The sequence below is a fragment of the Phoca vitulina genome, unplaced genomic scaffold, assembly GCF_004348235.1.
Source record: "Phoca vitulina isolate PV1807 unplaced genomic scaffold, GSC_HSeal_1.0 scaffold7, whole genome shotgun sequence".
Classification (NCBI taxonomy): Eukaryota; Metazoa; Chordata; class Mammalia; order Carnivora; family Phocidae; genus Phoca; species Phoca vitulina.
This window is the reverse complement of record NW_022589710.1, coordinates 12687392-12712562: the sequence shown is the minus strand read 5'-3', so window position 1 is coordinate 12712562 and position 25171 is coordinate 12687392. Positions and strand designations below refer to the sequence as shown.

The 25171-nt window shown below is 40.2% G+C and overlaps 1 protein-coding gene across 1 annotated transcript in view; it reads left to right on the top strand.

Annotated features, from left to right (window-relative positions):
- SLC25A21 (solute carrier family 25 member 21) overlaps positions 1-25171 on the top strand; it is a 141621-nt gene that overhangs the window by 95299 nt on the left and 21151 nt on the right. The window contains exons 3-6 of the mRNA XM_032404574.1: positions 322-388; positions 5906-5965; positions 9292-9399; positions 22569-22733. Coding sequence (XP_032260465.1) covers positions 322-388; positions 5906-5965; positions 9292-9399; positions 22569-22733 — 400 coding nt within the window. The remainder of the gene's footprint in view (positions 1-321; positions 389-5905; positions 5966-9291; positions 9400-22568; positions 22734-25171) is intronic.

Here is a 25171-nt window from a genome sequence, read left to right as displayed (position 1 = left end):
ACCATACAACTGAGAAAATAAATTCAAGATCCCTTAGAGTGAGGAAGGTCAAGTTCATCCTTTAGGTACAACTCATTGTTGTGGTTAGCAATGTACCCAGGGGATTCCAGTCTTGGTGCCATTCTTCTGAATTTCGTAGTGTTAATAATTGTAGAATTCATAATCTCTGCACATTAGAATTAAAACAAAGGAAGACTTCATGATTGGTGTGCTACATTGAATAATTGGGGATACTTTAAGATTAGTTGCTTTATCTATAAACAAAAGCAGAATTACCTGTTTCCTGATTCCTTTACATAAAATCTTTTATTTCTCCAATAGATTGTTTGGTTTTTACAAGGGGATTCTGCCACCAATCTTGGCTGAAACACCAAAAAGAGCAGTGAAGGTAAGCATTGTATACCTTTCCACCAAGTGAAAATAGACTGCAGTAACAACTTCACCCCTAAAACATCCCATAACAAACTATGGGACGTTAATGTGAATTAAAGATAAGAGAGTGAAAAATTTAATGTGGAAATTATAGCATAACTTTTATTATAATTAGGCCAGGTCACTCTCTCAAATATTGGTTTATGGATTTTTTTTTTTCAGGTAAAGGCACTCCCTTCTGATGAGGAGATTATACAAAAAGTACAGTAGTGAATGAAATTGACGTAATTGAACCACAGCAGCCACAAAATAACTGGACCTTTTTCTCAAAGCAATTCATCAATTTTCCTTGGTAGCAATAATTATTAAAGAGAGAGGGAGAGGAGACGAGGGAAGAGTGGTAGAAAAACCTTTTTCCCTAAATCAGTTCCATTTTATGAACAGAGCAAACTAATACACTGTATTTCTTTGTATATGATTCTCATATAACACATTTACTTGGAATGCTAACTTCATTTCTTTCCCTACCCCCTCCACCCCGGTCTCCTCTGTTAAAATTCTCTACTCTGGTTTTTACAAAATTATTACTTCCGCTATGCTGATTTCCATTCTTTAACCACATAACTATGGGAGTTTATGTACTATTTGCTGGTTCGGTATCTGGATAGGAACACGGAGATCTGGCAGGACCTCCAGGGAAGAAAGAACTAAATCTGATCACTCTTTTCTATGTTCTCTCGAACAGAAGTCCTGATCACAGTGACTCTGGCTGTCAGTGCCCCCTCCCCCACACCACTGACTTCACTAAATATGGCTTTGTCTTTCCATAAGAAGGATAACATAACACTTAGACCAAAAGACTTCCTTTCCAACTAATGACATAAAGCTTTTTTCAGATACATTACTCAATTTGTATTCCCAATATTCCTGAGAAGTAAGATGGGACAATTTCTATACTTTTGCTCAGTAAGTTAAGAGGTAGACTAAGTTAAATTTTATGATAAAATAACCAACATGCACAGACACCATACTTCTACATTATGTCAAAATAGTAATTTAATAGGATTTGATTCAGGTCTAGAATTCAGAAAACAAAGCTGTAAAACATACTTTCTCTATAAATTCATCCCCTTTGTTGCCATAGTTTCTGTGATTTTATATTATTACTTCAATACAAATTTCATTATAAGGATCTGAATCGCAGTAGAGAATCTGGAAAAAGTTCACCAAAGTACACAAGAGGGCTGAATTGAATTATGAAATGGCCTCACTTGATAAAAGATTGCCCAAGTAAACAAACAGAGCAGAGTTCCTTTTCAAAAGGAAAGTCACTTTGTCTCCATGGAATAATATATTCATTTGTTCAGTGTTTTACATGGATAAATAGAGTAAGTTATAATTAAAGTTTTTCCTGGAATATTTTTCCTTAATACTATACATTGGAGACAATTTCATTTAAATTTGAAGAGGATTAAAGTTTATCAGTGTTGAACAGTCTTTTATGTAAGGAAAAAAAAAAAGTTGAGCTTTACAAAACTGAGTTAGTCTCTACTGAAGAAAAAAGCAATGCTCGCTGCCAGAGCAATGGTTAACAGATGAACTTTTGGGCAACTGGATATGGTGTATGTGTCCCAGACATCTTGTTTCAAGTTGATTTTACCTTAAAATTATTGAGACATATGGTAAGTGCATTGGCTTTTTAAGTATAACTTGGAGTTAAGTGTATCTTTGCCAGATGGATAGCACTAGTTTTTCAATACAATTTATGAAAATATTCATAGAAAATTTTATAGATATTTATCTTAGAATTTGTGAGGAAAGCAATCATCTGATTGTAACGATTTCATACATTATAAAGTGCTTCATTGTATGGCATCAAAGTTTACTTCAGAAAAAATGTTCAGAGACCATATGTAAGTATATGTATAAATATACCCACACATACATACATATACATGAATATATGTGAATATACGTGTGTGTGTGTGTATTCCTTGGTACTGACACTTCAATCACAATCATTATTATAATCAGAAACAGACAATGTGAAGTTTTTCTGCACTGTATTCTTTGAAATGGGATTCATCATTAAAATAAGACTCATTGATGCTAAATAAATGAAACTTACCCCTTCACAGATTAAGACAAAATTAGTATTGCAGTTAGCAAAAGGAAATAAAGACCTCAGAAAGAGACCAACTGGCCCTTCAGACATGGGAGGCACCACATTCAAGTTTCCGGGGTCTGGTCTTGAGATTCACAGGTCCAAAAACAGCATTTTTCCATGGACAGACTCTCCAGGACTGCCTGATGCTAACCAGACCCACGAGAGAGTAGGAATTGTGAAGGCTATTCACCACCCCTCCTACACCTGTCATTGTGTCTACACACACTAGATGCTCAATCAATGTTAGATGCACAAATGAAACATAGAGAAAGAAACAGAAAGAAAGTGTATTGATTTATCACAGGAGACATTCCTATCCTAGTCCCCAAAATTCCCACATCTACTATTCAGTTTTTGGAAGACCAAGACTTCCATTTCCAGCCAAGATAGAGTAACAGAGACCAGATTTACTCTCCTGCCTGAAACGGCAACAACAAAAATGAACAAAATATATGAAACCACAGTTTTCAGGACACTGGACATCAGACAAGGAAGGGCAGGGACAGGGAACAAATGAGAAGAGCTCTATGGTTTGCCTCCAACTTACTGCCTTGAGAGGTTTTTCCAGACCCCGGACACGCAGGGGAAATGTAAGCAGAGCCCAGTGTACTCCCTGGGTTGAGACGGAGCTGACAGGCTGGAGAGGGCAAGGCAGCTAGAGTTCACAGGACAGAGGTACTGGATAAGAGTGTCTGAATCATTTCATCCTAGGCATTCGCCAAAATCTTCCAGCAACACTGCTGATGAGTACCAGTCAGCTAATAGTAGCTTGGTTTTCTCCCAATTTTAGAGATGGAATAGGAAAAGCCTAGAATTGCCCCGACACATAGACTTGGAATTCCCTGTGAGAATTGCTACAATGACAGGCCAAGTGCCTGTCCCCAGACTTCTCCCCTGAGATCCCAGTTTGGTCCTTAATCCCTTGTAACTACAGAAAGTCAGAAATAAAGAAGAACAAAAATCAAAACCGCATCCTCACACTGGAAGAGAACAAGGTAGTGAGGCCTTTTGTGAGGTCCATCCATCCCAGAACTTCCCTGAACCCAGTATTCAGTGTTTCCAAATGTAGGTCATGACCTATGAGTCATAAAATCAATTAAGTGGGTCACTAGATGTAATGGGTCATGACCAGAATGTTTTTCACGAAACAGAATAGAAACATAGTGCATTACACATAGGGAGGGGGAAACACTGTTTTACAGCAATGTTTTCTTTCAGTTATAAATAAATACAAGGGCACACTGCCTTCGTGCGTGTGTGCACGCGTGCGTGCGTGCGCGCGCGAACACTGCCTTCGTGCATGTGTGTATGCGTGCGTGCGCGCGCGCGTGTGTGAGTGTTATGTGAATACTTTTTATATAGATTGTGCTCCAAAAGGTTTGAAACCTTCTGCCTTGAGGGACTCCGGGCTTCCAAGGTCAGGGAAGGCAAGAAGACCTCAGCAGCAAGAAGACTCTGGGGCAGAGAATCCCAAACTGTTCACGGCTCAGCAGTGAGCAAGCATATGTCATGTTTAAGAGCATACACAGGCTTTGCAGTCAGTCCTTCTACTCACTAACTGCAGGATGTGGATCTACAGAATGAGAACCATGATCGTACTATAACCTGTTGTCTGATGGTCTTGTATGGATTCGGCGCAGTAGCACCTGCCAAGGCCTTCGCACGTTACCTGGACCACAGCAAGCTATCGTGAGGCATACAAGTAACTGGTTCCTCCATTAGCCCAAAGTGAAGAAAGAGAATGAAAACTAAGATTTTCTGAAAGTCCTATCTGTGTCAGGCATGTCAGAAAATCTTACTTAAATTCTGTTATTTAAGGAATATTTTAGAAGGTAAGTTTTGTGTTCTCGAGGGCTGGAAAGGTCAGGTGACTTGCCCAGGCTTTCACAGCTAAGTAGCATAGCCAGGATTCAGTCCCAGGACTGCTCCCATCAAAACCCTAGCAAGGTGATTGTCAAAGAATAGTGATGATAGTGACCATAAAAATGAAGGAAAAAACTTATCTGTAAAGCCTAAGACAGTAACACTTTTCCTTCCATGGTTAATGGTTTCACCAAAACGGTGGCCACTGGTGCTTTTTTTTAACACCAGGAGAGTTTCGGAGTTGACACCATCCACTAGAATGTTAGATCAAGGAGGCAGGGGTTTCTCTTTATTCACTGCTGCAGGAGGCATCCAATAAATATTTGTTGAATGAGTAAATGAATGAATCCCTGATCTAGAAAAGTCTCCATCTGTAGTTGAGTTAAAGAAACATGGCACAAAAGTTATTCCTAGGTCTTTAAAAGAATCAAAATCTCTGCCCAAAGACTCATAGAGCCATGTCTACATAGAACTACCTCTTTCTAACAACAGAGTATTATTTGATCCCCAAATCTGCTTTTTTTTCTTCGCCCCTCTTATTGAGTTACAAAGTAATAGAGTAGAAGGCATTCAAGACCATAAAGTACCCATGCCTTTTCTTGGGGCCTTATAAATCAGGCCCTAGCAGGACCTAAGATTGTGCCTTATCAATGACATTGGCAGCTTCTACTAACAGAGCGCCCAGGAGCAAAACATCATGATCAAGGAGAATTGTTTCCCAAATTACAGAGTACAGAAAGAGAGGAGAGAAATGTATTTGGGGCACATTACATGAAGTCTGATGACATTTGCCTCCATAGAAATTTATTTGCAGAGAAAATTATATGAAATGTTACCTCATGAAAGGAACCTACAAAATCTTCATCAGATGTTAAAGGAAGGAAAAAGCAGCTCTCTTTCTTCGTGAAAGGAGAAAGGTTGAGGACAGTCTTGCTTTAAGTCAGGACGGACTACATGACCTCATTGGGTCCTTCTCTGTTTTACCATGGCACCTTCATCATCAGTGAGGGTTTAGAAACTCCATGAAACAATGGAGATACATAAGAGTATATGCGCAAGTTAAAGATGAGAAGGGGGTGTCTTTCACAAGTGGGTTAGAAAACTGGCATTCACTGGGAAAGCAGTTCACAGAGAAAACATAGGAGACCAGAGATTTCGGGTCTCTCTGCCTATAATTTTGAATCACTGCCATAAAAAAGAAGTCTATTGATGTCTGGGGAAACTGAAAATGGTCATGGTAAATGGAAGCTGTATGGTTCATTTACTGCTATAAAGGATTCCATCAGCTCTTCTGTAGGTTATTATAGTTGCATTTGAAAATGTGAATGTTCAAGTAAGGCCCACTAAGCAACTACCCGAGACCAGATTAAAAACTGTGTTCAATGGTTTATCATTTTTCTAAAATGCTGGTTAATATCATGATTTACTAAAGAAATTTGAGTCAATTAAAGGGTTTGTTGCAGGAAATTGTTATAAATCTCTGGGTTTGGTTTTGTTTCACAGTTTTTCACCTTTGAGCAGTACAAGAAATTGCTAGGATATGTGTCACTGTCGCCAGCTTTGGTAAGTGAGAGTATTTATTATACTTAAGTGTGTGAGTTATTTCATAAACCGAAATCTGGAAACAAAAACCCTTTTGATTCCCCAAGCCCAACTACTAAAATATGAATTCGAGTTATTCAATGTTCAGCTACTTGTTGAAAGCCATCTTCCTAATAACTCACAATTTGGCTATTTTATAGCTCCCAGTGATGAGTTTATGATAACAGTGATATGTGTGGAAAGACCCATATGAGATATGGTCAAGAATATAAAATAAAGAGTACATTTGTCAAAGATTCTGTGAAAGCCAAAACATGCATGTGTTTACATACTACGTACTGCGCATATCTGTTTATGCAAAAGTCAGTATGCCTAAAACATTTCCTAACAGGTCACTTTTCCAGCTTTTGCTCCAGCTGTAGGAAATACAGGACTTCAGGTCACCCTGTAGGCAGAAGCAGACCGAAGGACCTTTAGTGGTTGAGGAGAACAGCGATGCTACAATGACACATCTCAGCTGTTACATGGAAATCGCATGGTGATGTGAACATTGCTCAGTGCCTGTCCTCTCCTTCTTGGTGACTGCTGCTTTTCACAAGATAAATTAGAGTGGCCAGATGGCTTCTACAAGTATGTGTGCAGCAAAAGCCCGAGAGAGAGAAAGTGCACTGATTTCTCCCTCCAAATCTGAAAAACAAAACAAAGCAAAACAAATGATACATTGGCCCTCCAACTGACAGTGGGCCTCCCAGCCCCTAGAAATGTCCTCCGGTTTACCTGCTGCAGTGGGCCTCAAAACTCAACCAGAGAGGCAGTGTTCTGAGCTTCAGCTCTTCCGTTACTTAACTTTTAAAGGTTTACTTCAGAATATTTACTCTGCCCAATAGACTGTCCAAGAAGAAATATCTGTTATTTTTTAAACCGTACATGCCCCTTCTCTAGGAAGGATCCTGTTAAGAAGCTTCTCGCCCAGACTCCTGCCTAAACAAGGTGACTGCAAAATAGCTTTGTATGGTAGAAGTGGCAGCATGAGTCCTAATATTAGCTCAGATTATTTTTTTAATGCCTCGCTGTCTTCTCTTAATGTCATTCTCAACTTTGAAAACATCTTGGTTAAGAGAGGATTAAAAACTTCCTAGCAAAAGACAATAAAATATGGTCTCCAGAGGGCCAGCTGGCTGTTCCTGTGTCGAGCATTGGTACCACGTGAGAGGCGGCAGGCTTTTGGGCTCGTGAGAATTAAAACAGAAAAGCATTTGGCCACTCCAGCTACTCTAACTGAATGCATGCAAACTGTAGACAGTTGTTCTCTTTCCTTGAATTCATTTATTCCAGTTTCTTTTTGATACAGCTAGACACTTAAACAGCCCTTAAATGTCCCCTGGTTCTCGCACATGAAAAGCCTAGGAGGCTGGGAACCCCACTGTTACCGCTGGTCTCTGGAATCATCTAAGTAACGTGATCTGCTGATAGCTGATCAATTCTTTTGACAAGGGACTGCTGAGCACTAGTTCTGACAGCAAATGTAGCTGAGTTTTATAGAAGAACAAAAAAGTGAATTACTTGGAAGATTGCATACAGTAAGTAATAAAAACCTGAACATCTGGATTTTAGCTTTCCCAGTCAGAAGAGTTTGGGACATGTGTGTGTGTGTGTGTGTGTGTGTACACATGCATGCACACACACATGTTTTGGCTTCCATGATGGAAGTCTGAGATAAATGAATGAAATATTTGGATTGTTACCCTATGCAAATGTGTTTAAAATCGTAATGAAGTGGCGTGAAAGGAAAACATGATGAATTATTCCCTCTCCTTGAATCCGTATACGATCCCATTCTTCCTCTGCATTTTTATGTGCAACAGGACCAATGGTTTTTGTAAAGCACTTTACAAAGGCCTTCACACCTTTTTTTGATCCTCATATGAGGTAGGGAGATTAGATATCATTGTTCCATTTTACAGATGAGGAAACTATGGCTTATAAAAGGCTGAGTGATTTAGACACAGAGTTGCAGCTCGCACATGTGGTGCCTTTGTGTGAATTATGCAAAGTTGCCCTTTCCCCTGGGGGATGCCTCTCCAGGGCTCCAGCTTGGCAAGTGCGGTGCAGGCGGGATCTCAGCCTACACACACACACACACACACACACACACACACACACCTTTTTCTGTGCACAAACTAATGCATATGGCAGCCCTGGTCACACAGCCAAGAAGTGGCAGAACCAGGACCTGAATCCAGACTTCCCTCTAGATCCTCCCTTGTTCTACCTTGCCTTTTCTTCCAAGGTTAGGGAATATTCCTTTCTCTTTTCTCTTTTAGTCTACTTTGAAGAAATTAGAGACTCCTAGTAAGAGTTATCTGCTCTTTATTCTTCATTGGCTTTTTTCTTCTTTTGGCTGTATATAGCATTCCCTCTTCTCCTGGAATTACAGCTTTAGCACTAAAGAACTACTTTTTTCCAGCATCTGTTTTGGAAATTTGAGGCTTTGTTTCATTTTGTTTTTCTGGTGTGTGTGTGTGTGTGTCTTAATTGTTGTGGTTATTTTTGATACAGGTTTTCTGGAAAACCCTTAAACATTCTACTTTGAGGAAAAGTCGAGAAAGTTGTAGTTCCTTATTGCAGAAGCTCTTAACTGAGAGCAAATGAGAACCTGACATCATCTTTTGAGAGATGTTCTAGATTTTAGCTGAGCCCTTCAGAACAACCTCGCCATTTCTGATCTCAACTTTTATTCCTCATTTTTTACGTCTGGAAGAATAGGGCAGTTATCAGGGGTTTTTTTAAATAGGGAAAGGATGAATAAAAAAATTTTTTTTGTTTGTCAATTGTCTAGAATAGTGACTCTAACATCAGGGCTATACATTTGAATGTTTTCAGCTGCACTGTTTGGTTATCTGAAATTTGGCTTTTTATAAACATTTTATTTTTGGTTCTTCTTGAATTTTTTGAGATGCTCAATAATGATTTAAGTAGATGTTTTAAAAACGAGCCTCGCCTTTTATAAGTCAGACTCTTTTAATTGTTACATGTGCAGATGTTTTAGTATCCACCCTAAATCACTAAAACAACCTTTCTTTTCATTAAAGGAAAAAGTCGTTGTTGATGGGGCTTTGACATTTTATTTTGAATTGTTAGGATGTGGTTTGTGGCTTCTGTAATTTCTTCTTCATGAATTGTCAGCATCTAATCAAGAACTAAAGCTGTCTAGTAATGGTATATGGTGCATTTATATACGTTTCTCCATTCTCCACATAACATTCAGCTGCAGAGTGTAATGAGTAGGATGTTTAACTCAGTATATATAACTTGTTCTAAATTATTGATTGATTGAACTTTTCTAGACGTTTGCCATTGCTGGATTAGGATCTGGACTAACAGAAGCTATCGTGGTTAACCCTTTTGAGGTAGTAAAAGTTGGCTTGCAAGCGAATCGGAACAAATTTACAGAGGTAATCATTTAATGTTTTCCTATTGGTGAGGGAATGTAAAAGAATTGTTTTCAATATATGTATATGCTATATATATATAATTATGAACCCGGCTCTTAGTCATTTGTTAAAACCATAGCAAATTATTGTTAAGGAAGTAGCATAAGAAAAAGTCAAGTTTATTCCACAAGGGAAGCGTGAACAAAAATGTTCTAAAGTCTGATGGGCAAACACATGTTTACAAGTTTTTATTTTAGATTTGGAATGTAATCTATAAGGAGTTATTTGGAAATGTTTCCCCTACTTTTGGCAAGACTTCTATTTCACATTACGCTAGAAGAAACTGAAGAAAAACCACAGAGGTGATAATATTGTGCTTTAAAAAAATATATATATGAAGTCATTTCTTAAAATTGCCTTACTCCTTTCTCCACTCCACCCACCACCCTCCCCCAAAGATTCTGATAATCTGTCAAGCTTGTCTTTTGGTTTAATCTGAATGAAGCAAGTTACTAAACCTGTGTAGACGTCACCACTTGGACAATGATGGGTCCTGACATTTAGTCATTGGTACATGATGTTCCATGAAGACAGCTGCCTTCACTTCCTCCCAGTTGCCTAATAATTCCCTTTAAACCACCAAGTCCAACTGTTCTTCTTTTATTCTTTTGGGTGCCAAGCACCAGGTAAGGGAGAAAATAAGGAGATTGGCGTGCTAGGTCCTTCCTCCCTCAGCATTTTAATTCCACAACTGGGTAGCATGTGGTATAAATTGCTTTGGAGTATCTGCTGACCTGAAGTTCTCTGTAGAATAGTTCCCCTGCCTACTACTTAGGCAGCTGCTAATGGGTGGAGACCCCCCTCGCTCCCACCCCACTTCCTGCCTGCTGATACTGCTTCAGATCTCCCTGGCAGCTTCTTGAGCAGGGGTGTGGGAAAGGAGAAGGGGGCCCGACTCACCTGTAGCTGCCAAGACCCAAGGAGGACAGGGTTGGGCTGCTTCAGCAGATGGTAGCCACTCACATGAAGTCCATCCTAATTAAGGGAGAATTTTTTTTTTTTTTAAGTTTCAAAAGGTTGCCTTAATTGCTGTGATATTCGGCACTTCAGTAAAAATTGAAAGGCCTTGCATTGCCCTAGTCTTTGTTTTGTTTTCTATTTCCTTGAATGAAGGAAAAAGGTGGTGAGAAATAGGAAGAAAAGAGAAGAAACACTTTTCGAATGTCCTATTGAAATGGAGCAGCCCCCAGTGAAATCTGTTCAAGGAAATTTAGATTTATTAGACTGGGAGAGTTACCAACTAGAAGAAAATTGTAGAGCTCCTCCTCCTCCCTGGCCTCCTTTTCGTCCTTGGGAAGTTTGTCAAGGCAGCAAGGAGGGGGCAAAGGAAAACAGGTATTCAACTGCGGTCCTTTATCAAGGCAGCACGTAACCGGAGGGACACAAATGGGACAGGGCACCAAGGAGCACTCATGGGAATGAGAATAGTGAGTCATCACAGCACCCCTGCTCATGCCTAATGTTCTTTGTCTCTCCTCTGCCCTCAAGGACGTTCCACACTGAGGCCAAGTAAGAGCTGCTAATATGTTGCTTCGTTAAGGCCTTGCTAGAACACAGGAAACACCCTTCCAGCTTAACACAAGAGTATGTGTACGTGGTCCCAGCTCACTGACAGGAGTGCGCTGTGTGTCAACTGTTTACGTATATGCAGGCAGGCAGTTTTTAAGTGCCGGGAGAACAGGCGCTTGTTGGGGTCATTTCCTTTGTGGAATCCACTGAACTGTACTCATTTTTAGGTATTAGACAAAACAAAAATTTTCGGTACCTTATAACCTTCAAACGAGTCAGACGTGGTCGCGCATGTCAGCATTTATTTCTGACAACAGTCAAGATTCAGTAGCTGAACTGAGGTGGCGCTTTATAAGCAATATTGATCAAGGGAAAAGGAGTTAGTGGTACATAGTCACCCAACATAAAGTAATGGAACTATGCTTTCTGAAAAAGAAAAAAAAAAAATCAGAGGAACAGATGACATGATGAGAATAGCAAATTTGGATCTAGTTCTTTAAAAATAACTGGTAGTCATTTTTGGCAACTGTAGCTATTTCCTATGTCTTTTGTCTAGGACCCACTAACTCCAAAGCCTTCTTCCATTGACTAGCACTTTCTTTTATCCAAAAAGGAGATACTTTTTGTTAATCTGTGCCTGGGTTGGAGTAATCCAATTGTTAGGTGGGCTCACTTCAACATTTGTATGGCCAAGAATACTTTTTACTTTCTTCACTCTGAGGCTTTGTCAGTTGTCAAGAAGTGTGTGCATTGGAGGTGATGGGTGGGGTGGGGAAGAGGAAGAGAAAGGAAGGAAGAACAGAGTTAATTTAATGATCAATGCATTTAAAGGTTATACTTTAAAAAAAGTTTTAGTCCAAGTATAAAAGTAACGCATATTTATGTTAGAAAGCACAAAAAAATAATCTTTTATATAAATAAGTGTGTAAACATATTAAAAATGATCTACACTCCAGAGCAGTGCTGGCTGATACCAATATAATGTAAGCCACATTTTCTAGTACCTATATTTAAAAAGGCAAAGAGAAACATGAAATTAATACTGTATTTTATTTATTTATTTTTAATTATTTAACCCAATACATCCCAAATATTGTCATTTCAACATGTAGTCAGTATAAAAATTATATGAGATATTTTACACCCTTTTCATATTTGGTCTTTCAGTCTCATGTGTATTTTATGCTTACAAGCACACTTCAGTTTGAACTAGGACATTTCGAGTAGTCAATAGCCATGTATGGGTAGTGATCTCCTTATAGGACTGTGCAGGTCTGTCATGCAAAGGAATTCATACAAACTTCTAAATTGTGATTACCTCTAGAGAGGAGTCTAGAAGAGGGGGAGTGGAAGGTAAGCGTTTAGGGGAAGGGCTTTGTGTAGTTGAATGTTTATCATGAGAATGTATTCAGCATTACCTGTGAACATTTACTTTAAAAAGTAACATTTTCGGGGCACCTGGGTGGCTCAGATGGTTAAGCGTCTGCCTTCAGCTCAGGTCATGATCCCAGGGTCCTGGGATCGAGCCCCGCATCGGGCTCCCTGTTCAGCGGGGGGCCTGCTTCTGCCCTTCCCTCTGCTTCTCCCTCTGCTCATATTCTCTCTCTCTCTCTGTATCTCTGTATCTCGAATGAATAAATTAAAAAAAAAAACTTAAAAAAAAAAGTAACATTTTCATTGTAGAAAATTTAGGAAATCCAGAACAGTATAAAGAGAAGTATGTAATCCCAAAGAAATGTTCTTTGGCTCTGCCAGGATTAAGCCTCCCTTTAGGGAGAAGTTTCTCAGCTGATTTGGGTAGGAATGACTTGCTGGCCCATCTTAAGGCTGAATGTTGCATAATTCAGTTTCTATTACTTCATTTATAGTAGCAGAAACCCCCGTTTTTTCCTGCTCTGTAATTTCTAAAAAACGTTTAAACCTTACATGCGAACTATCAAAGAACATATATACACAGAGCTGTCTAGAACAGGAAAGCCACGGGTGAACAGACAAATCTGACCCAGGGTTGGAGAGAGATACACCCATCATGCTCTTTACCATTTCCTAACATGGCCTTGAACAAGTTTCATGCAGTTCCCTCGGTGATAAAATGATGGCGATCAGTCCAGCTGTCTTACAGCAAGGCATTTCCGTGAAGTGGCTGGAAGCACAAGCTCTAGAGGGCCATCTCTGTCCCTGAGCATGTGACAAGTTCATGTTTCCCACTCTATGGTCGTTTCCAATTTTATCAGAGAAGAATGATAGAAATAGGGTTGAGATGTGTATGCAAAGCTGTCAATGCAGCCTGTCGGGTAGTGATGGTTTGATGTGTCAGTAGGTGTTATTACATGTTTTTATGAGAATTTAAATATGATAATATATGCAAAGATCTTAACACAGAACCTGGAACATGGTAGGCAGTCAACCAACGATAACTATTTCAAGATGCAAGTTGATCTTATAAACGCTTAAGTTTACCTAAAGACATTTATCTTGAGATAGTACCCCAATTAATATTGAGCAGTCACAGCTGACTCCAGCTGTGGGCACGTAGACAGCTTACTGGGTGTGGTTTGCTCCCTCGGTCCACGTTAGGCAGTGCTCAGCTGCCAATACAATCCATTCAGCCGGAATTCTTTATCAAGGCTTAAGGGCTGGGAGCCTAGTTACAGTGCCTACTGACAAGGTCTTTAAGCTCAGATGCAGATGTACTATCATGAACAGAAGTAGCTGGATCTCTGTTTGCTGTAAATAGCTAGCAGATAGCAGCAGAAGCTAGAGATTGACACAAAAAACATTTGAAGCCGCTTTGGAAAGAATTCCAGCACAATCAAGATAGGCTTCCTCTGGGATAATTGTACAAAATTAATGTGTATTTTGTTTTGAGGGGAGGGGGAACAGGAGAGGGAGAGAGAGAATCTTAAGCAGGCTCCACACCCAGCACAGAGCCCAACGCAGGGCTCGATCTCACGACCCTGTGATCATGACCTGAAGCCGAAATCGAGAGTCGGACACTTAACCGACTGAGCCCCCCAGGCGCCCCAAATATGCATTCTTGATCAAGCCCACTTAATCACTTCACATGGAAGTTTTGAACTAAGCTGATTTTCAGCCTTTTCGGTTAATTATAGCTACCAGTTGTGATGGAACACTCAGTGGATGGGCTGCAGGCAGAATGGCCACGTGGCTTGCCAACACCTTTAAGAAAAGCAAAGCAGTTTCCCATATTTTGCCTATTTTGCAGCGAGATAACTCTTGTTGTCCCCGCCAGTAGTGTGTGTTTCTCAGGCAGCCTGTCTACTATTCAGCCCCTCTCTTCTCCTGTCTTAGATACCAACCACTACAGATTCCTACACAGGCATTGTGGATTTTCCTATTTCCCCAGCCAGAGGAGGCGAGTCAACATGGTCCTTTAAAGGTGAACATCTCCCAAGAAGTTGCTGCTGCTGAGAGAAGCTCTGCAATGGAGGACAGCTGAGGGCAACCATAGTCAATGTTAATCTTAATAATCCACTTAACGTGGGGCGCCCGGGAGGCTCAGTTGGTTTAGCGTCCGACTCTTGATTTCAGCTCAGGTCGTGATCTCAGGTCCTGGGATTGAGCCCCGAGCTGGGATCCACGCTCAGCAGGGAGCCTGCTTCAGGAGTCTCTCTCTCTCCCCCTCTGCCCCTCCCCCCATGCGCTCTCGCTCTCTGAAATAAATAAATAATCTTTAAAAAAAATACTACACTTAACGTCTTGTAGGCAGTGATAGGGTGGGAAAGATGAAGGGCGGGGACTGCCACAGTCTCAGGGAACACAGAGCAAAGTCTAGAAGGAGGTTGAGGGAAGTAGGCAGATATCCCCCTCAGTCCTGTGGGAAGGGCATCGCTGGCAGAGGCCCAGAATGGGGCCCCCTGAAGAATGGGTTCCTGAACGGGGGGCCCCTCTGGCTGGGGTCCAGGAGCAGGACTGGCTGAGAGCAGAGGCCGCGTCTGTGATATTCTTGGAGCCCTAAGTGCGATTCCCATGAGGATTTCCAGGAACGGCAGGTGACTTGCTGGCTCCGGCTGGAAGGGTTCTCCCCTCTGTGATCTAGGCTTGATTCTCTAGCCAGTCAGAAGTATGTTACCCATAAAATATGCTTTCCTGCTCAGTTTAGCCATAAACTCTTCTAAAAATACAAAGAAACTGTGGTTCATTTGGTTCCTGATACTTCCCTCATCCCCTTCCAGCTTCTGTGTCAAGGATTTCAATAGGTGTGCTTGTCTTGCCTCTACTTTTTAAATTACCAGCATATCAGTCAAAGACTATAATCCTTGCCACACTTCCTACAATTCCAATACCAGAATCTTGGCCAGCATCTTAAAATTCACAGTGAATAAAGAAAACCGGTCTCTAATTTAAATATGCTTGACCTTCTGTGGGGAGCAAAGTAATCACAGCTTTGTCATGCTCTGGTTTGGTTCAGTGGGTATAAAAACATGTTCAAATAAAATCGGGCTAGACCCAAATTTCCCCCCGTCCTTCAAACTAAACCCAAGCAAAGTGTTGTTCTGGTTTGTAGTCTCTTTGGCTTAGGACTAGGCTTGCCCGAGGATTTTTCTACTGGAGATGATTCCATATCCAATCTTGCCGAAAGTGTGACTTTATAGCTTGTTGTCCTTATAGGACCTTTCTCCCCTCTAACTGGGTGCATCGTTTTTTAATCTATATATTTATAAGACCTAGAAGTCCCCTATCACTTGTGCTAAGCCAAGTGGTGCTTGGCTGGCATGCTCTCTGCAAGCCTGGAAAATGTGAATTTCTCCCCAGGAGCAAAATCTTGGATGAATTGTTTCCCAGTTTTTCTCTCCACTTTGAAATCTACTTCAAAGTTATTATTTGGCTAATGGGTTATGTTTTCCTTCCCTTGAGGTCTATAGGATTTGTCTCTGATGTGTGGATGGGGGACAGGTTTTCCTTCTACTCATTTTTATCTACATTACATATGAACATAATCATTCTCACCCCCAAATATGAAACTAAGGCTTAAGTGAATTGCAAAAGCCTGTTTCCCTCTATTTAGTCTTTAAAGATGTTCAACCCAAGAAAAGAATAATTAGTCTTCTACCTTTATGATTTGATTGAAATTTTAAGGTGCAATGAACAGATAGCAAATGTGTCATTGATGGTAGACTCTTTGAAGATAGGGATTTTTTAAAAAATTAATTCAGGGTTTGATTCTGGTTTTGGATAAACACCACTAGATATAATTCTACACACTTTCTTCTGGGAGCTTGGTAATCTAATAGAGATCAATTAGATCATATATGAGATCACCAAGCTTAGTGATTATTTTCTCCATAGGCAATTAACAAATGTTTAAACTTATAGTATGTGGAGTCAACATAAAGTAAATAGAAGGACCGCATTTTATGATGAATCTCTTTCAAGAAAGAGGGAAGTTGAGTTAGAGAGCGAGCGTGTGGCTCTGTTTACGGACAGTGTGAGAAGCCAGCTTCAGGACATGTCAACGTTTGTGTTGAGGTACTGAGTTAAGTTCAGATTTTTCCTGCATTGCCATGTGAAACACTGCCTGGAAACTGTTCAGTACCTAAATTATTGCTTTCCAGTCTATGATGCTTGTGGGCAGAAAAGTGAATTATGTCTATGAATGCATTCCTATAGTTATCTTTCAACAATAGCTAAGGCAGCAGCCAAGTTGTGTCTCTATTATCATTTACAGAAAATAGACTTCAGTCTTCCATTCAGCTGTGCCAGGAATTCTAGAGTTTTGCTTGCAGAGTGGAGACTTTGAAGTAATGATAATAGCTACCATTTACAGAACATCTACTATATGCCAGATACTGTGTAAGATGCCTTACATGTTTTTTCCTTTATTTGATTTTTTCAATTTATATAATTTTTCAAATAGTAAAAGTATTACAGTGTTTCCCCCCCCCACAAATCAAGCAATACAAAGCTGTATAAAGAAAAAACCGTTGATTTTCACCCACACTCCCCTCTCACCCCAGTGCTTTGGTAACTGCTTATGCATCCTTCCACTTTTTCCAATGCCCACACATACTTGGTATTTCAAATTCCGCCCCCCCACCCCTGTACGGTAGGTGGCTTTCTCCCGGTTTTATAGATAGGGAAAATAACGCCTAATGAAAGTGGTAGCTCTTAGGAACCGAACGTTAACATCGAGTTCTCTTTCTAGGCAACCGCACTGCTTTTATTGGGATGGAGAAATGTGGGTGATCGTGAAACTTAAGGGAAAGTCAGGAGTGTTTCTGGAACCAGGAAAAAGCAAAGGCTCCCCCCGCGGTGCCAGGTGTTTCCGAGCGGTCACCGCCGCGTGGGCCCTTCTACCGCGCCGCAGCATGGGGTAGAGGAGCTGTGTGGCGCAGCGTCTGGGAAAGTTCGTTTATGGCAAATTACCATCCACTCACAGGTTGTTTAAAAAATAGACCCGTTCATCAAACATAAACTCTAGATAGAGCATAACTGTATTTGGCGTGTCTTTTTGTCCATAATCTTGCCCTATTAGAATAAGCTATAATGATGAATTAGTGAAATATCTCAGCGAAAGCGAAGTGTAACTGTGGGATTTTTGAGCCCAATTCCTCTTCTTTCACTTACATTTTGTTCTCAAATAAAAGGAAGGGGTTTTTTTCTTTTTTCTTTTTTTTTTTCCAAATTTATGAAAATGCTGCAAGAATTTATTTGAGTAATGAAAAACATAAGTGATCTTCTATCTCCTGAGGAACCAGGGTATTTTCCTGCCTAAATGCAGCAACTGGATCGCCTCTTTTTTAACAAAGCAGTATTTTTCTGAAGGCCCAGATATGGACACTCACTCCATTGTGCAAAAGTCTCATCCGGTTTGCTTTCCAGCCATGTGATGAAATTCAATGCAACACCCTCGTCCATTGGCTCTAAAACACAACAGAATTCACCTTGCCCTGGGAAGCAAGTAAAGGAACGCATGTGGAGCGTGCTGCCTTTTGACATGGTGTGCCTAGAGCTCTTCTCTGGCTTCGGGGATGGAGGAAATTCATGGACACACACACCCCGTGTCTCTACCTATTGGCCATACTCTGATAGCTATTTACTCAGAGAACAATGCCTGCTGCCTACACCTCAGTCTGTGGTCTCACAAGCTAATCAGAGCCAGCTATGGTCAGTAGTTGGATGGAAGAACTCCAAACAAAATAGCTCAGGCTGCCATAAGTCATCTCCGTGATTTGTTGGTAATCCTGGACTCTCCGTGAGTAAGGAATCAGTGCCCTGGAGTGGCGCAAAGAATCTTCTCTTTAATTAAGCCTCTTAAGGACTTTTAAAACAGAAATTTGATTCCGTATTTCATAACCATTGTGGAAGATTCTCATGGGTGGATCTGAAAATCATCGGCCTATCTCCCTGAATAAAAACCAAAGCAAAAGTATTTAAATTTCTAGACTATGAGCAAAGTCCTGCATGAGACATTTAGCACAGCACGTGGCACCTACTAGGCACACAACAGGTATTTGTTGAAGAAATGAATGCATGAAAGAACAGAGAGTTCCCAGAAGTAGCAGTGGGCCATAGCTAAAATGAAACCTAAAGACTTTGAGTTACGTCAAATGGAAATACTCTGGCAGGTACCCGTGAACTGAGCATTTCGATAAACCAGTGTGGAGAGCAGTGTGATATTACAGTATAAGCTACATTCCAATCCATTTATGCTCCCCCACTTGCATTCTGGTGCAGTCGATGAAGAATACATCTAGGAAAGTTTTATCATGCAATTTGGCCCACAACTGGTAACCAAATATGAAAATTGCAGTGAATCTGAATGTTGGAAGGAAACTGAACTGGTAGGTGACCTGCTGGGTTGGATAGTATTGGAATCATTTGGCTGATGATGCTAATCAGTCACCATTTTTGTTTTGAAATGGAAGCCCAGTAATCAAATAAGTTTAGTAAAATTCCTTGTGTTTACAGAGATCTAGTCAAAATGATTCTGTATTTTCCTATTTAAGCATCCCAGTGGAAGTCATGTTTTGCCTTTCTAATTAAATATTTGCTTACATGTGTGTGACACAATATTGCTGAATGAAGCAAAAAGCACACTTCTCTTTATGGGGAATTAGAGAAGAACTCAGGTTTTTCTCTATCACAAGGCCCCAAGAAAAATATATTTGGGTTATGATGTATCTGTTACCTGTATCAATTGGATTATTAAACTCTGAAACTCTTACCACATATGTAGAACAAGAATAAGCCCACAGAATGAGAACCACACCGGATGCAGAATCCTGCTTAAGCTATTTACCAGCATTTTTACTTTAGGCCTGCTACTTAACAGTCCTTGGTTTTCTCACCTGCAAAATAAGGAAAATATACCTGCTGCCCACCTTACAAGATTGAGAAAAGCAATCAGATGTGTTACAATGGCAAACCCATGCAGAGGATAAAAGTATGGACTTGGAGCGGGAGAGGCCTCAGTTTGAGCTTCGGCACTACTTCTGTGATCTTGAGCAAGTAACACAACCTTAGTTTCCCCATCCATCAAATGGAAATCTCACACCCTTGTTGAGAGGATAAATCACGTGATATGTGTAAACTGCCAGACAGATGTGATAATGGCTCACATTGATGAGCACTCACTGTGTTCCAGGTACCTGGTTACACACACAGTTGTGCTCTCCAGGCTGTAAGCTGTGTGAGGTGGAGGCCCAATTGGTGACTTTTTTGTTCCCAAACTTTGCTCCCACGCGGCCTTGCTTCTAGAGCCCACAGACTTACCCAGTGGAGAATTCTTACCGAGGATGTTAATTCTAAGGGATAGGGAAGAGGCCATTTTACAGGATCTACTGCTCTAGAGAAGAAAGGCCCTGGGGTGAGGAAGCTCCCTGGAGGAGCTCTCTAGCCCAGAGACTGGATTTGATTAGGCCTCAGACTAAGTAGACCTTTTTGTCTTGCATGATGCATTTCTGGTGGACACAAGGGTCCAGGGCTCTGGGAAAAGGAAAGGACAGACAGAGGAATGAAAAGGAAGAGGCTAGTTATACATGCCCTTCATGTCCCTCAAATCAGCCTCCGCCCTTTTTAATGCCATTGTCTTCAGCTAACAAAGAAATTACCTGTTATTTTATTATTTGAACTATTTTTATTATTATCAGCACTATTGCCGTTATTATTATCAGCTAATATGTAGTGAATGCTTACAGAGGACAAAAATCCATTGACTTAGTTACCATCACAGCAATCCTACAAGGAAGATTCTCTTTTTCTCTTATTATTCTTACTTTACATATAAGTAAAGTGGGGATAAATCAGAGTGGATAAAATCCTTTCCCAGGCTAGCAGGTGGGATTGCTGAGACTCAAACCTGGAGCAGTCTGGCTCCAACCCCCTATTTCTTTTTTTTTTTTTAGTGTTCAACGATTCATTAGTTGTGTATGGCACCCAGTACTCATCACAAAACATTGCCCTCCTTAATACCGGTCATCCAGCTACCTCATCCCCCCATCCCCCCACCTCCCTCCCTTCTGTAACCCTCAGTTTGTTTCCCAGAGTCCAGAGTCTCTCATGGTTTTTCTCCCTCTCTGATTTCTTCCCATTCCATTTTCCCTCCCTTCCCCTGTGGTCCTCCACGCTATTCCTTATGTTCCTTATTCCTTATATATTCCTTATATAAAGAAGATGTGGTCATATATACAATGGACTATTACTCAGCCATCAGAAAGGATGAATACCCACCATTTGCATCAACATGGATGGGACTGGAGGGGCTTATGCTAAGTGAAATAAATCAAGCAGAGAAAGACAACCAGCTATTTCTAACTACTGTGCTACTCTCTGATTTTACTTAATGACTCACAACTAGAGTTCAAGCTCACCCGGGCACTTGAGTTCAAAATCTGCCCTCTGGCTGCCTTCCTCCGAGCAGGGGAGCAGAGCCTAGGCAGTTTGCTCAGCACTTCCAGAGTCTTTCCAACAGAAATGAACTTCTGCTCAACTTATCCCCAAGTCTATTTTGAAAACCAAAATAATTTGTGTTGATAGTCAATGTGCCAGAACACAAACAAAAAAAGCCCCATTTTGTAGAGCAGAGAGTGAACTTTAACCTTCTGAGAATTTTTGGTTTTCCTATATGAAATGTTTTTTTATTATTTTAAGATATATTCTCATGTGTTTTTTTTCTGTTACAAAAAAAGGTTTCCTTAAAAGCTTAATGCAATGTATTGTAATTAATCTTCTTAAGTGAAAAGATGAAGTTGAGTGTAGTATTGTAGTTAAGAGTTTTTAAAACATTTATCAGCAAAAACTATAGGATTTACTATATAAACAAGCTCATTTAAATGTATCATGTTAATTACATAGCTATAAATACAAGTTGGATGAAAAGGCTTGATTGGATTTGTTCTCTGTTCTGCTGATACAACCTTAATTGCACATGATAAGAAAACACTTTTAGTCAGAAAGCACATCAGACTGCAGACCACTCCAGCAACCTGCTCCAGGGAAAAATCAAACAAATGCCACGTCAGTGCTTGCCTCATGGGAAAAAAAAAATTAAGTACTGAGCATTTTCCCTTATTTCCTATTCAGTCAAAATTTAACAAGTAGAGATATCCCTTGTACTGTGTCTCCGAAAGGACGCAATCATTCAGCTTTTTATTGAACCCCACGTGAATTGTTGTTCTTGTAAACTCTAGTAAGCTCTGTAGTATGTTCCAAAAGTAGCGATAGACTGGAGTCCAGCAGTCAGGGTATTTCAAGTTTGGGTCGTCAACTGGAGGGCTGGAAAGAAGTAAATTAAAGGTAACCCACGACCCCCAGTGCCACTGATTTGTCATTTATCACAACGAGTGATACACACATTAATTGTACACCCTCTTGAGGAAGTCTACAGACAACTATCCACACCCGATTTCTTTTTTTTTCTTTTTTTTTTTTTTAAGGATTTTATTTATTTGACAGAGAGAGAGCACAAGTAGGCAGAGAGGCAGGCAGAGGGAGAGGGAGAAGCAGGCTCTCCACTGAGCAGGGAGCCCGACGTGGGGCTCGATCCCAGAACCCTGGGATCATGACCTGAGTTGAAAGGCAGATGCTTAACTGACTGAGTCACCCAGGTGTCTTTTTTTTTTTTTTTTAAGATTTTATTTATCCACACCCAATTTCTAACCTAGTGCCAGTTTAAACTCTTGAGGCAGTGAAATCAAGACTACTTGTAACATTCACTTCAGAAAAACATAATTAGAAAAGTAGCTATGCTGGATTCAGGAACCAAATGTAAATTCCTTTTGGATTATGCAGTTATGGATTACCAGTTTACCTGTATGGCTAATCCCCTCCATTACTTGGGTAATCCAGAATTGGATACAGCTATTTACATGTAGGTAGTAATGATAGGTATTACATGACATTAGTTTCACTAATTCCACCAAAGGTGTGGTTTTTTTTTTTTTTTAACAGCAATCTTCCCTTGAAGACCTGCATGCATGCAATTTTGTTTACTTTTGGGGCTTCCTAATTTTAAAAGCATGGATCTAGGCATGATTATTCATGTTGGGGGAAAAAAAAAGTCCCTAATAATTCCGGCTTGAAGGGAAGCTAAAATGGTAATTTACTCTATTTCACGGTCTCAAAGATGATCTCTCTGGCTTTGCTTCTCTCTCCTGCAGCAACCATCCACGATGAGTTATGCAAGACACATCATTAAGAAGGAAGGCTTGGGACTCCAGGGCCTCAACAAAGGATTTACAGCAACTTTGGGACGTCACGGGGTTTTCAACATGGTTTATTTTGGCTTCTACTACAATGTCAAAAACATTATTCCTGTCAATAAGGTAACTATTTAATAGATTATAATCCTGGAGGAACAATCTCATCAGTGATGATAGCTACATCTGTAGAGTACTCATCATGTGCTAGTCACTGCACTGAACACTCATATTGAATCTGATCCCCCCGTTAGCCTTATTCATGGGGTGTCATTATCCCTATTTAGGAATTGGAAACTGAGGCTTAGAAAGATCAAGTAAATTGTTAAGTAGTTAAGAGCAGAGACTTGAACCCAATTCTGACACCAAAATTCATTTCCTTGAAATATGCACCGTGACACCTGAATGCTTCCCATTTATCACTAACAGAAGCTTTTAGAAACTGTGTTATCACTTACTTTTTTTAACCTCAGAAACAACTTTCCCAAGAAAGTTGAAATTTTCATATCCTAAATAAATTTTGAGCTCTGGGGGGAAATTATCAGCCTAAAATTTAAATTTTACCTAGATATTAATTTTTAAATTCACCTAAGTTAACTAGGGTAAGGGGTAACCAACTCTTTAAGGATCATCACTTTTCATGCAAAGTAGTAATAATTATAAATATATTTTAATGGTAATTTACAGATGTTAACAGCCTTTCAACTTCTGCAAGATAAAAGTAGCACATGATGTGCTTTAAACCCAGCCTCTTTTCATCTATAACAGCACACTTTCCCCCCACCATCATATTGCTTGCTTGCATTGAAAATTGCGATCCTGGAAGCACCAACTGGTGACACATTTTGCACATGCAGACAATTTCCCACAGGGGTTCAGTTTTTTATTTTGCTTAGTACAAAACTATTGATGGATTTTTACAAACCATAAAAAGATTTCTAATACGGCTACCACCAGACTCTTCAGTAAAGTTGATTATACCTACCTTTGCCCAGCGATCCCCCATATTCTGGGTCAGGACTTATCTTAAGTAGCAGCTGAAGCCAAGGGATGTTCCACATTAACCATCTGTTGGTTTGGCCTCATCCACTAGCCAAAGTTGTTAAACACATTTCACTGTATTTGGAAATCTCAGTTATTGAGTAGAAGCTTGTTTGGTTGGCCTGAAATCTGTGATTGACCACAGTATATAGACACCCTTCCCTCACTGACTGTCAGTTCTGACTCCAGTGGTCCTCAGAGCCCTCCTTCTGTCGAGAAATCACAGAAATCAAATGCAATAGATACTTTGGGCTGAATGACATGAGAGAGTTTGACTCTTAATACATTGAGATTCTTTTTAGCAGGAATGGGCTAAACAATTTGTGGTACCCAGGACAAAATGAAAATGTAGGACCCTTGTTCAAAAATTATTAAGAATTTCAAGACCAAATAGTAAGGCAATAAACCGAGCTCTTCTAAGTGCAGGCCCTGGGTAACTGCACAAGTCACAAATGCATGAAGTTGACCCTGTTTTTTAGACTCTGAGATGAGTACTCCATACAACATGGGAGAAGAGTCGCTGCCTCCATCTCTTCGGCTATCTAGTCTTGAGACAGATAGAAATCACATACACACAATGAAATAAATTATATAAATTATTATATATTTTATTACATATATTTGGGCATGTATTTTAATTCCTATCATATTATAAAATGAATTTGTTCTATTTAAGAAAGAAGTCACAAAGATCTACATATGGTTGTATGTTAATAATGCTTTAAAAAAATCTACAAGTGTAAACTTCATTCTACAATTAATCAGTGCACTTAAGTCATTAAATGTTATGCATTATATAAACACAGAAGCTTAACTATTCACTTATTTTTTTAAATACATCATGATATCCTGAAACTATGGAAACCACTCATTGATCTTGCCAATTGACAGGGTCAGATCATACCAGCTCTTATAGGCCACACTAAGGATTCTTATCTTTATCTGAAGAGCGCTATGAAGCCAACAAAAGATTTTAAGCAGAGGAATTACCTGATCAGTCTGGCTGCCAAGTGGAGAATGCGTGGAGGGGAGGCTGTGAGGGAAGGGCAGGATATAACATGGAAATGATTTCAAAGCGAGATGCTAGGGCCTCAGACTATGTTGTTCATGATGGAGACAAGGAGAAGTGGACAAATTTGAGAAATCTTCAGAAGGCAAAATATACAGGATGTGGTGATGGAGCATACATAGGCATGTTGAGAAAAAGGGTTGTGGATAGAAATGCTGCCTAGGTTCTTGGCTTGAGCAACCAGAAGTGTGATGGCGCCATTTACTGAAAAAGAAAAGCGTTGAAGGAGAAACAAGTTTATGGGAGAATATTATGGGCTCAGCCTGGAAACTGAATTTAACTGCACTTGGAACTAAAATGCAGATGAGTCGGAGATTGGATGTGGGTCCTGGAGCTTTAGAGGAAAGATCTGAGTTGGAGATACACACTTAGAAGTCATCACAACCCAGGGCGCCTGGGTGGCTCAGTCAGTTAAGTGTCTGCCTTCGGCTCGGGTCATGATTTCAGGGTCCTG